This window comes from Indicator indicator, chromosome 5, assembly GCF_027791375.1.
Source record: "Indicator indicator isolate 239-I01 chromosome 5, UM_Iind_1.1, whole genome shotgun sequence".
Lineage (NCBI taxonomy): Eukaryota > Metazoa > Chordata > Aves > Piciformes > Indicatoridae > Indicator > Indicator indicator.
The window spans coordinates 30745511-30759334 of NC_072014.1; the positions used below are offsets into that span (position 1 = coordinate 30745511).

The following is a 13824-nucleotide window of genomic DNA, read 5'->3' on the forward strand; positions in this document are numbered from 1 at the left end:
CTCCCATCTGCTCTTGTGATTTCAAGTGACTGCAGAGTCCTTTTTGGAAGGTCCCTAACATCACCAGCTTGAAGGCAGATGGCATTTGCAGGCAGCCTCAGCACCTTTGCCATAACAAAAAAAGAGCCAGATTGACGTAGCTGGACTGAAAGGATTCACCATGGGGATGTGATGACAGGAAGACAAGTCCATCCTCCCTAGAATTCTCCAGGTGAGAAGGGACTGAGCTGTACAAAGGGCTCATGCTTCAGAAGACAGGTTTGCTGGGGCTGTCACATGCTGTGCTGACTGAATCTGGGCAGAAAGGGATTGAAGGTGTTGTGTAATTTTTCAAATTGGCATTAACTGATAAACCTGGAAAGCTGCTCATTCATGAAAACAAAGACTTTTAATGTGAGAAGGAATCACTGTGACTATCCTCATGTGTCCTCTTCCAGTTCAGTCACTGCTGCAACAGGTCCATAACTTGTAGCTGAGTTATTGTGTCTTGGAAATGCATCCATCTTGCACTTTCAGTAGCCTTAGGGATCCTCTCAAGGGATGGAAAATTCATCACATCTCTACAAAATTGCAGTGGTTAACTACCTTTCTTGTTTTAAAAATACAGTGTCTCCATTCTAGTTTGACTTTGTCCAGCTTCAGCCTTCAATCATTTCCAACTCTGGCAAGGGCATCTTTCTATGTCCCCTTGTGAGGATTACCTTCTCAGAGTTTATACATCAGTGGCAAGTGTAGCAGAGATTTAAATAATTAATATTTTTTTTAAGCCATAAATCTCATGTTCTCTATGACCTGTGGCAAGGAGCATCACAAACTAAACATTCATAAATGTGGAGAAATACAATTTAGCTACTCTATAGGTCTACCTGGAAAATGGAGCCCACATAAATCAACCCACTGGAATGACAGAACAAAATAGGGACTGGAGCAAACTGAAGGACAGCAGTAAGTACCTGGAAATTAGGGATGGGGTTTAACGTTGGCAGCCAGGCTGATCTTGGGTTTTCTTGGTAACGGAAAGGGCCATTAAATGCCTGAGTAATGGCACTCAGATTGAAGGCACACACTGCTGAGGCAGCTATGCTGTTTCTGGAACGGGGGGGGAGAAAAAAAAAATCAATTTAATCATTAGAACATTGACATTTTCATCATAACAGGCATCAAACTCCACTCAAATAAAATACATACAAATTGATTGGTAGATGTACAGTAATACCAATCTCACAGGGAGTAAAAATAAATAAATAAATACATTCTAAAATGCAGATGGCTTGCATGACAATTTTGAGAATTAACTTTAAGCTGTGGGTTTAAAATGTTTGTGATTTAGGTGTCATGGAAGTAGTTCTGACAGGAAAGGTGAATACAGTTTAATTTACATGGATTATTTGTGTCTGGGTTTATTTTTATTTTCTAAAAATTCATCTATCTATATTGATTCCAAACAACCCAATTTTTAATCTCTTCGTGCTTCTCAAGGCGAAATTAAATTTTGAACACACAGGCATGCAGGGGAAAGAGTGACAGTGCAAACCAGGCTGGTTGTTAGAGCAGCTGCATGAAAAAAGGTCTTGCTAATATGTGAAAACCTCTGTTTTCAATGATCACAGTTCATTTCTTTGTGTTCCCAGCTGGGAACAGCATCTGTCTGGGACAGACTGTTCACTATGCACACACCAGCTAGGGGAGGAACAGCTAGGGAAGTGCCACTGTAGGAAAGACTCTTTGGAAGGAAATTTGTTTTAGGGATGCTCTGCTGCCCAGCCAGACTCCTACACAGATCAGTCAGGCTTTGCTGTCACATTCAAGTCATGGAGAATCCATTTCTTCAAGGTTCTGAGAAGGCTCAGCTCCTTTTGCCTCAACTGGGTTGGAGAGTGCCTCCCAGGTGGTGAGGACGCCTCAGGGAAGCTGGACCAAAGAGAGTTTGCTACATGGTAACCTGAAACTCACACCTGCTTCCAGCTCTCTCCTTCCCTCTCTGCTTTTTGAAGGAAAGGGGCAATGTTTAGAGAAAAAGATACCAGAATAAAACTAAAAATAGGGCTAGCACAAGAGACTGACTCGTCACGGCGCCTTTTAAATAACCCAAGTCCTGCTGTACATATCTTTCTGCTAATTAAAGCAATTTGAATCCTCTGAAAAGAACACTTTTTTTAAACTAAACCAATAATTACGCTCTCTTGCACACAGGAAAAAAAAAGCCTTGGTCCACAATCCCAGGCTGGAAAGCAGAAGAACAGATTCTTTCACAGCATATTTCTTCCAAGCAATACAACATCAGGAAGAAGTTCCTGCCTTGACTTCCCTTTCTCTGTTCCTGACCCTGCCTCTTCCATCCCTGGAGTGATGGAGTAGCTCACTTTGAACATGGCAAAGCAATGCTGGGTGAACCTTTCCCCACTTCTGTCTGAACACCACTGATGCAGCGCATGCTCACAGACAGCAGCTCTTAAGACAAAGCTAATGATGGATGACAAGTAAATACCTTCAGGCATAAGGAATGAGAAAGAAAATGAAAAAGGAAAAACAAAACCAAGCAAACCCCCAAAACCTGATATTCTAACTAAAATAATTAAAAAAAAAATCTTTAGAGGCCTACTAAGGACTCTAAAGTTTACCCCCTTCTCTTTGTTAGAGAGGAGAAAAGTTTTCCACGAAACCTGTGGCCCATTTTTCTTTCCATCTGTGGTCTGGCATATTTCCCATCCCTCTCTATGAAAAGTTTGATCCCAGTCTCAAACCAGTGACATCAACTTGTGCAGCTGGCCCCTGTACTGTGAAGTGCAGCCTCTTCTATTCCCATTTCCTACTTGCTGTGATTAACTACATGGTTTAGAGAATAGGCTCAGTTCAAGAAGGCTTCAACATAGTCTCTATTACCTCCCAGAAAAATTTTGATAAAAGCATTTTAACTATTTCATCAGCAGCTTCCTATAAAAGCTCTCTTTCCCACTGATTCAGTTGGGTATAACAGAACATGAGGCAATAAATCTCTATGTGGGTATTACCACAACAACTAATATCATGATCCTAAATACACTAAACATGAACCTTCCAAAATAAAAACACCTTAAAAAAAAAATCCTAGTTTTGTAATGCATTGGTATTCTATTATAAAGAAATTCAGACTGAAGCATTCATCAACTCTCTTTATTATGCAGAGCTCATACAGCATGATATAAGTCCCAGTGGAAGTTAAAAGAATAATTACTGTTATTTCTATAGTTGGATGACAAATTGGAACATTTTCTCTTTGAACTCTCAAAAGAACACGTTGTAAACCCAAAATTCTACTTGATCTAACTTCAGCTATTATCAATAACTTCTTCAATTACACAAATGTTACATGTTATATTGCCATCAGAACATACAAGAGAGAATATAAACCCATAATATATGAAGAGTGACTTCACTGTAACCCAGAGGAGACAGGTAACACTCATCACTTCTCACACTAAGCCTAGGAGACAGACAAAGCACAAGAGAACCGCTCCAATCAGAGTTAATCTATGACTCCCCTCTTATAGTCCAAAACTGATACAATTTGATAAATATGATTATTAATGATTTCCAACTTCTGTTGTTGGCTGGATGAATCAACAAATGGATAGATAAAACATTACCACTATGAGCAAGGAAAAAAAAGTGTCATCTCAAATGCCCAGAGCAGTAGCCAGGTTTCTTTTTAATGTTCAGGAAGTTTAGCTAACAGCCTTGAAATGTTTTTAGAAAACAACTCATGCTCCTTTCAGTCCCAGGAAAGATTTTCCCCAAAGTCCACAGTCCAGGTGCAGTGCTCAATCATGTTTACTTTTTCTAGTTACTTCTCCGCTGGCTTACTTTTGGCTGATATTGGCAATAGTAATGTAGAAACAAAACATGGAAGATCGATGAGGGTGACCAAATACTTACTTCTTTGGAATTTACAGAGCAAGAATAATGTTTGGGCTGTGTGGACTCTCATAGTGAACCTCCCAACAGTTATTTAGCTCAGGAAGTTTGAGCTGATACCTTGTGACTTCAAAGGCTGAAGTTCAGCCTTGTCACACCAGTGGGGCTTCGCTTCTCAGGTTTGCTGAAAACAGACCCTTACTCAGACTGAACAGTACACCACTGCAAAGAAAAATCCCAAAGAAGTCAGCTGCTCAATGTGCAGAAGTCCCTTTGAGTGTTTGTCATGTGGAGTAACTAACTCAAATTTTAATTCTCCAGTTTACACATGAGGATAGCATCCCCCTGGAGAACATGTATTATTGAAACTCAATACCACACAGACTGGTTATAGCTTGAAACCTATCATCCTAGCCTCAGGCTTCAGAGAAAAAGTTATTTGAGTTTTCCTGACTTAAAAATATACATTATGAGATTTTTAATATATTTTTTAATTAACTCCTCTTCTCCTTTCTGCTTTCACAGCTACATTAAATCATTCCAATTACAAGTTTTTCCAATATCAAGCCAAGAAGAGGCAATTATGAAGTTTCAGAAATCACGCCTTCCTCTTGGAGTTCCAGCACTGCTTTTGATTTGTGGATATCAAACAGTCTGTATGGAGGTACGGTCCCCCTTGCAAATGTCAAATGCTGTGTAGCCCATATGACATGGCTTCTATAAAGTGTTGTTCAACAGCGATTTATGTTTATTTCATTCCAGGCTGCTGTGATCCCATCTGCCTCATTTCCCTTCTTCCAGCATATGTATATATCCAAGCATATATACACATGCTACCCCAAGCATATGAACATGTCCATCTCACAGGCCAGCCTCAATGTTCACACAGTTGTGTCAGATTGTCCAGGCGGTTAGCCTGGCTGAAAATTAATTACCTTTTTCTGCTGGATCACATCTAGATGAGCTCTGTGAACTGCACAAGTAGCATTGTCACTGCCACAGAAGTCTGTCAGAGCCTGAGTTTATATCACATTAAGTTATCCTAGCACTGCACACTCACTTTTTATGGACTCGAGGAACCTATGAACCATGGATTCAAAACATTGTCCTAAAGGCTATGTTGCTATGATGGATAACACAGACCCATCTATTCCTTCACACTAACCAAAGGATCTTTCAAAAAGGATTGCTCAGACTGCCTAACAAACCAGGATATCATCAGTCTCAGACTGCTGGGGATAGAAGAAGGGCATTAAAACCAGTGCAACTTACACATTAGTAGTGAAGACACCATAGATCAGATCTTGCTCAGGAAGGTAGAAGGTGCTTTGCAGTTCGTTATAATAGAAAGGGATTTCTCCAGCCCGGGAGCAGTTCAGCCTGGCCTTCATGAAAGTTGTCCATGTGTCCTCCAGTAAAAATCTCCCTCCAATATCATTTTTGCACACCCTTGCCACACGAGAATAGACGGTTTTCCCACAGTCGTGTTCCACCGCATTCTCGCGGAAGAAGAAGTAGGTGAACAAACCAATGTCATAGGCAGCAATAAAGTTAGGCTCTGCAAACAAACATTTGAAAAGATTTATACAGGTCAGAATTCGGTCTGTGCTCGCTGACTTGTACAATCCGTTGTGCCACCAGCTCCCTTCTCACAGTCTTTCACAACTGGGACCACAGGGAGCTTCTAGTCAGCAAAAGACATTAGAAACAGTAGATGGGAATAATGATATATGGGGATACAGCTCTAGTTCCATTTTTCAGATCTTGGAAAGACTCCATTGTTTCCTCACTTTACTGGCAAAGCTGCTACTGATTTCAATGATTGCATATGCACGACTACTCTCTACCTACACTCGTTTTACAACATAAAGCCTTCCCACTGGGTTTCCTCACCTATTTGCTTCTGAAGTGCACCTTATGATGTGTTAAATATGCTGCATGCATCCGCCTGATTCCCCAGACTGCTGCACTGAAACATTCAACCCACTCTCCCAGTGCAGTCACATCTGGCTTTTATCACAAACCCTTTCCAGTTTCTAGGCACAAAAGATTATCTTATGTCCATAAACCAAAAGCATATCAGAGACTGACAGTATTGAAGCAAGCTCTCCTTAATTCTTTGTCTCCTAGAATTATTGTTATTGTTTCCACAAGAATTGAAAAGAACCTGGAATTGGTTTTGTAGTGAATATTTGAATTGAGTATTTAACAAAGATTTAAAGTGTACGGTCTTTCATCCCAACAGTTTCTTTGACAAAAGGAAAAGACTGGCCAATGAATAATATTTGACTAGACAAAAAAAAAAACACCTCTCTGTTGGTTTTATTGGGTGTTTTTACAATGTTCCTTTGTGAACAATGCTCTAAGGAAAAAGACAAAAGGGAAGTACAGATTTCCTTTAATGCTGCATCCCAAGAGTAAAAGCAGAATAGAGTCATGAGACAGGGAGAGAAAGGCAGGCTGTTGCTGCTGCAACACAGCTTTGGGAGGCAAATGGGAGGGCACCACAAACCATCTCCCATAGAATTTTCTCCTTCAAACAGTGAAACTTAAAGGGACCCATTGTGATCACCCATCTGACCTTCAGTCTAACCTGAACCAGAGAACTTCACTCTGTAATTACACCATAACAGGTGGATTACACCACAGCTTCAGAAGGACATCCGATCACACTGGGCAATGTCACATCCGTCACTTTCCTCGGTGACTTGTTCAAATGACTAAAGACTGCCCAAGCAGTCTTCTTTTTTCCATTTGACATTATTTGATTTCAGTTTCCAATCACAGGCTCGTCATGACTTGTCTGGTTAGATTAAACAACTTTATCCTGTCAGAAATCTCCTCTTGATGTAAGTACTTCCATATCATTAACAAAACACTTTTTATCTCCTTTCCAGAAAGATAAATAAATTGAGCTTCTTAAGCTTCTCACTGTAAGATAGGCCTTCCAAGCTTCCAATCATTCCATGGCTCTTCTCTGAACCACCTTGAAGTTGTTCATTTCTTGTTGAAAAGTAGCCAGAACAGGATGAAATTATTCCAGTGTCACCAGTGCTGCACAAGGTTGTAAATTCAAGTGTCATGTTTGTTTTTCCAGTCAGACTAGAAACAGCTTCTGTTTATCTTTCCTTAAAATCCCTTGCTCCAATGTGGCTTCCTTCTGAATTCTTCATTCATGCACAGACAAGAGGCACATATTTCTAATGACTGCATATGGGTTATGGTGCTTCTTGGGTCCTAATTCACAGTCTTGTCTGATGACATCCTTCTCCTAAAACTCTGAATCTCAATACTGACTTCAACATGCCTGCAGAAGCCTAGTTCAGTCTCATTAAGCTCAAGGGATTTGCACAGGCCCATTGCCTGTGTCTTTGATTGAAAAGTCCCAAAATCCAATACAAAGATTCCAAGTAGCTTGTCAACTTACCTGGGTCAAAGGAGAGGAAGTATTGGGGTCTCTATCACTACAGTCTGGTCAGACAATATGTGCTTTGCTCCAGTCAGAAGGTTTGTGCTCAATGCAGGAATTACTGGTTGAAATTCTATAGCTTGCTTGATGCAGGGAATTATCACACTGGAGTAACAGCTGCTTTTAATAACTGTAAATCCACAACAGCATGGGTTCACATGGAACATAACATGCTGCTAAATTTCTCATTTTCAGCCTGATCTTGCACTGAAACCAACCACCTTCAGCTGAGTCAGTAGAAGTAGAGGGTGCTTAACACAACGTAGAGCTGAGTCAACAATATGACGGATGTTTTAAGCTGGTTTTGAACTTCCCATCTTTGAATTATTTTTTTGTTAAAATTATACACTTGATCATCTCATGAGACAGTGACTGATATATATACGAGGTAGACTGTAAGATCTACTTTCTATATTCTAAATCAACTTCTCTGAAATACTTCCAGACTATTTTTAAATGTCTTCTAAGCTGCATCAATTACGGCACCAGAAGCCCTCCCCCATCATAACTGGGTCTGAGTATGAAAAGAGAAGGTAAGATATACAAGCATGTCAAGCTGCCTTAAATACACCTCTTGCTCAGATCTGACCCGCATGACTTTACCATTGAGCCATTTGGAGTTGTATTGTGCTGTCCTAAGTGGGGGAACATTTCCAAGGCTGCGGTAAATAGCAGGATCCCGTCCAGAGAAATCAATTACAGTTGCAGCATAGAGTTCTCCTCGTGATGTAATCACAGCTGTTGAGTTATGCCGAGGGTCATATGGGCACCGAGCCACTCCATTAATTCTGTCAATGACTTTGCTAAGATTTCCTACCTGTGTTGAAAAGGAGACAAGAGAGAATTTAAAGAGAATTTGGCTTTCTTATTGGTATAGAGAATTCAATTCACCCATAAGTAAAAACCTTGATTTAAAAAAAAAAACAACAAAAAACAAAACCAAAACCAGGCAGCTGTAAGAACGTAATGTCAGTATTGACTACTGTAGACTGATCTTTATATCCATCGTTTGCCAACATAAAAAGACTCTAATGTCAGCAATGACTGTAAATTGATCTTCACATCCATTGTTTGCCAACATAACAAGTGGTGTCTGAGCCTCACTGATCCTATTGCTTTGTAAAAGGAGTCATTCCCCATCCAAGAAAGCCTGCAGGCCCCAACCCATTTGGTGTAAGCAGCTGCTCCTGCTAGTAGTACTGGTTTCTAACCTTCCATAGACACCTCCTGAATGAGTACTGGTATTAAAAAAATATAAATATCGTTCTCAATCTCCTCTGCCTCCCTTAAAAACCAAAGGGAGTTTTTCCATTTATTTTAAGGAAACGCTTTAGTATTTGTAACTTTGCCCAGATTCAGTTCACCCATAACAAAAACTTTTGCTCCCCACCTGTGGACACATCCATGGCCCCAAGGCAGCTCAAACAGACCCAATATAATAATAAATAATAAGAAGATAGTAAAAAAGTGAAAATAATTCTGATTAGCTACATTTGTAACATTTTCTGCAGCCATGATGCCCTGACAAATGACTGGCCTTCCCTAGAGCACGTATCCAGCCCTCTCCATCACTGTAAAAGAGGCAAAACAGACCTGTCGACTGGAACACACTGGTGAAAAGGCATTGGTACCACAGGTAAAAACCTTCTTGCCATAAACAATCAGCACTCGGACATAGTTCTGGCACTCTTCCTACAGGGACACAAAACAGAGACAAAGGATTTTTGAAAATGAGACTGAAGGGTCATTTAGTACATTAAAACAAAAATTACCTGTATTGGAGCTGGAATGCACCTTCCTTAGCTTTAACTCAGATCAAGTTTGTTGCGTCAAGCAGTGTACAGCTGTATGGAGCTATTGGTCCAAGCGAGCACACAGTGTTTGCTGGTTACTTCTCTAACCATAGCCCTGCACGGTCCCTGGATAGGACATTATCCATCAGGTTGACTATATTAGCCACACAAGAGCCTCTATCTGTGCTCTGCTTACACTGGAGGAGGAATCCTCTCTCTTTTCATGATGATACTTCTGACCTATTTTTTTCCCAGTACCGCTGCAGCTTTGAAAACATTACCCAGACACAAACCCCAGTGAAGGACAGCAGGTCTGTCTACACTATAATTCACAACAGTGCCAGCAGGAAAACAGCAGGAAATTCTTTTTAACTGACCAGGCTGGTCAGGAGAATCTTGTGCACAGATTGTACACTCAGGATTTTCCATGGTAGGAGTTTCTCTTTCAGGCCGTGCCAGTAAGAAACAGCAAATCCCCTTTTTTCAGCTGCACAACCACTTACTAGTACAAACAAGCAGTTCCCTCCACATGCCAGTCCCCATAGGTGTAGGGCTTCTGCTGCCCCACAGTGGGGTAGGGTGGCAGTGATGTTAAAACAAGAGACAAGATATCCATCATTTATTGTTTATGTTAAACAAACCTTGTCTAGTCTAAACTCTAATTGAGAACACATAGCTAAGGGTTAAGGATGAAATAAAACAATAGTGTTATAGAAATCAACCTATAAAACAGCCAAAAGAATTCCATATAAAGAAGAGGAACAGGTTGACCTGCAGCCATCTGTAACGTCGGGCCCATGGCTACCTGAGACCACCTAAAATGACCACAATGACCTCTGAAGATGGAAATATCACGCTCAGGCAGGAGATTTATGTGAAGTGATTATTTGAGATGATTTGTGTAGAAGAGGAATCTAATAAATATGTAATGCTTTGATCTATATAATCAGAAGCTTGATGCTTGCTTGCTACGCACATGGTACCTGCTCACTGGTGTTAAAGAGTTTGATTCCTGACTTTCAGTGACAGTAGGACAAGGCTACAGCTGGCCTTTTCCAGAAAATTGCCTTAATGTCACTGGAGAGAGCCAGGGTCTCTCTTTCTCCTCACAGCCTTGCATCCAGAGGCCTGTGGACTGAAGATCAGGTGAACTGAGCATCTCTGGGGAGTTAAGCAGTGGGGGAAGAAGTCACATCAGGCAGTGACTTTTTAATAGCCTACACAGGGAAAGGGAGGTGCAAGACTAGTGTGCAGCTCCCACAGGCAGTACAAGAAGCTCAAGAGCTGCTTGCCCCAAGATTCATCTACACAGCACCAGTGACAGATGTACAGCGAGCTGGGCACCAGCCTGCCTGTCCTGGACTCTGGGGCCACCTCAGAAGAAACAATATGAGCAATGGCTAATGACTGACAGCCACAGGGCTCCAAGTGAAGAAAGTCTATTACAGTCTATTACAAACAGAAAAGGAAACTTGTTAAAAAATAACAACCTTTGCTGGGTTATCCTGGCTGCTGTTTTCCTCCCTCCAATAGATCATATTTTGCCACTAAGCTGAGCCTATAGCTGCAGACACCACTTCTCCTTCCCTAACTGGCACTCTCTGAGTTTCCCTATCTCACAGTGCTCCACACTTGATCGTTTCCCTGAAGACTTCATTTGCAAGATTCAACAGTGTAAAAACACTCCCTTATCATCTGGAAAGGAAGAAGCTTGCTTGGCTGGGTTATGTGCTACCTTCTTTCATGTGCTGTATGGAAAGCAATTTGTTGAAGGACAGCATTTAGTAGAAACCCACCAGTGTTACCCACATACAGGTGATTGCATGGGCATGAAGTGAGACTTGCCACCCTAGGAGCACTTGCCCAGCCCAGGCAGAGGCTACAGAGTGTGACAGAGCAGGTGCTGCCAGTCTTGAGTCTCATCTGGGGTATCAGGGGCACATAATGCCTAGAACTGGAAAATGAGAGCTTAAATTTATAGCTGGGTCGATTCACTACTTCTTATTTCAGAAGCAGATCAGTCATGGTGACTGTGCATCAGTCTATCAAATAGGACCTTGAGAAGCAGTGTCCCACCTGGTGAGTGTTGAGAATAGAGGTCTCACTGCTTCCTTTAATAAGATGAAGGGCTCACCAGCCTCTCTGTCCCCTCCTGTCATTGTTACATGGTGCCGTGAGCCCTGTTAGTTATTCCCTGCCCCAGAGATGTCTGCGTTTTATGACTGGGTTAAGTAATTTCTCTCTCTAGAGCACAGTTATTCAACCCCAAATAATATTAGGATGACTATAAATTTAACTGCAAAGTACTAAATTTTTTTGCAGGGATACTATAAAAAAAATGTATGGGCTCCTATCCTAACAAGGCTTTGTTTTCATCATCTGTCTGATTTGATATTTAACCCAGAAAGCAGCTCTGTACTCAAATTTCACACTATAAAAGAATACCCATCTGCTCTCCCTCCACTTACAACTTCTCTGCTTAGTAGAGTCTGAGCATAACCTCTGACATAAACCACCTAGTATCATTTTTGTTGCTGGATCCTCTCCTGCCTAGGTACTTCAATATATTCCTGACTAAAATCCTGTCCTGCAGAAAGCTAAAATCCTAATTTGCAGAATTATCTTCTTTGCACTATATTACAGGCTAACAAACTTCTACTTCTGCAAAAGTCTTCTCAGATGAGAAGACAGCACACAAAAAAGCATTTCTCTGTGGTCATGTGCTGGATGGTTTTCACAGGCAGTGATGCATCTGTTGCAGACTTTACTCCATGGTGCTGTAGCCTGACTTAGTAAGGATGCTGGAACCTGGTAAATATTGTGTTATTCTAGCCTAATTAAGCATGGTTTTATTTGTACCCATTCAGTGAAAAGCAGAAGTTATTTACAGAAGCACAGAAGAAACCATACTGAGCAAATACATCTGCTGTTGTCTGAACCTGCACCAAAATATTTAATCTGTGACTTCCAGCCCATTCTCACCTGCAGCAGCAAAGAGCAAAAGAGCACAGTCAGTGTGGCTGAGGTGTTAGACTGCAAACAGACGACAACCAATACTTGGGCTGCACCCAGCCCACTAATTATTTCATTGGCTGTAAGAGGCAGAAACAGGGATGACTAGTGCAGGTTCTCTGCTCTGCTTAAACAGCAATACTACTAGGTGTGGGCCATTTCCAAATGTAGTTGTTCTGAAACAGCTGTACATTATCTGGCATCTTTTCTCAGCTGAGCAAATTGAAATATGCAGGTGCTGAAGGACTTGCCATGGGGACACACTGAGTCAGAGGAGATCCTGATGAAGGACAGCAACAAAGATTTACCTACCAGACCATACCTCTCTAACCTGCTTGGCCCAAAGAGGAGTACCGTGTTCATGTTTCCTATTGCTGTACCCACTGCCAGTCACTCAGTCCAAGAAAACCTCCAACAAAAGCAAAGAATAAACCAAACCACTTAGATGGTGCAGCCTGCAGGATTTTTCTCCACACTGAGATTTCCATTTAACCCTCTTTCTACCCTGTTCTCAAAATAACTAGCGAGTAACAGCTTCCTCTGTGTTCTTTAAACCAGCCTGAATTTGCTCCAAAAAGTCACTCAGCACCCTGCTCTCTGCAACAGTCTATAGCTGAGGCAATTGGTTAGTAAAATGATGTCACAACCCCCTCCAGAAATAGGAGTCATTTGATGTAGTTTCTTCCATGTGGCTGGAAAACTCTAGGTATGCAGGAAGCAAAATTCAGATGGGCTTTAATATAGGCAAAAAATCTGGCAAGCCTGAACCCAGCTCTGTTCAGATGAGACAACATTTGGATTCTGCTCTCACATTGTGGACCAGACACTTAAATCTGTGTATGATGAGTCTGCAAATCTCATCACCAGAAAATATTATTGGGATCAAAAGATTAAGGATTTAAATAAAGGAGGAAGACTGGATATTTATACGGTTAATGAGAATAACCCAGTTATATTAGTTAGGATTATTATTAAATATGTCAGAGCTGATAAAAACTTGTGGCTCACTGCCAGAGCATTAAGCATATCTCTGATTTTCCTATGAATTGCAAGTCACCCACTCTGAGGTTCTCGATCCTTCCTCAAGGGTAGTGGTCCCTTTTTTGAGAGAAAGCCTTAAGTTGAGCAGGTAGCACTATTCTCCAGTCTAATGATCTTTGTTTTCCCAGAAAGGAAGACTACATCACTTCTGATGCTCAGCCCTACAGGGCACAGGGTATCATTGTCACTAAAAGACTAAACTTCTTTGAAACTCCTCAGTTTGAGCCTATCCTCATTTACTTCATTTTTTTGCAAAATTTCTATTTAAATTTGTCTGTCTGTGAATGTTGCCTTTTCCTAGCTTACAGAGACGTCAGGCTGCTTTGAAAGCACATTTCAAGCCCAAGAACCAATTGTGGTGCCCTGATACTCCATTCATGTGGTCAGATCAGGAAATGGAGGGACTAAACTCTTGACAGCTCTAGTCTGAGGTAGAAATCAAAGAGACCTTTTCAGGATGCTGCAAATAAGACAGCTGTAAGTGCTTCTTGCGTTGTTTCTTCTGTCATCTCTGAACACTGGAGTTCTGAAATTTTATAAGCCCCTAATCTCATTGTACAGATGTATTTTTCTTTGAAAATGTAACCATGTATAGGCACTGCTTTAATTGGCCTC

The 13824-nt window shown here is 41.2% G+C and overlaps 1 protein-coding gene across 1 annotated transcript in view; it reads right to left on the reverse strand.

Moving 5' to 3' along the window:
* The window catches only part of SEMA5B (semaphorin 5B), a 132829-nt gene that overhangs the window by 59208 nt on the left and 59797 nt on the right, over positions 1 to 13824 (reverse strand). The window contains exons 5-8 of the mRNA XM_054380966.1: positions 8957 to 9055; positions 7967 to 8180; positions 5167 to 5452; positions 954 to 1089 (exon numbers count right to left, since the gene is read on the reverse strand). Coding sequence (XP_054236941.1) covers positions 954 to 1089; positions 5167 to 5452; positions 7967 to 8180; positions 8957 to 9055 — 735 coding nt within the window. The remainder of the gene's footprint in view (positions 1 to 953; positions 1090 to 5166; positions 5453 to 7966; positions 8181 to 8956; positions 9056 to 13824) is intronic.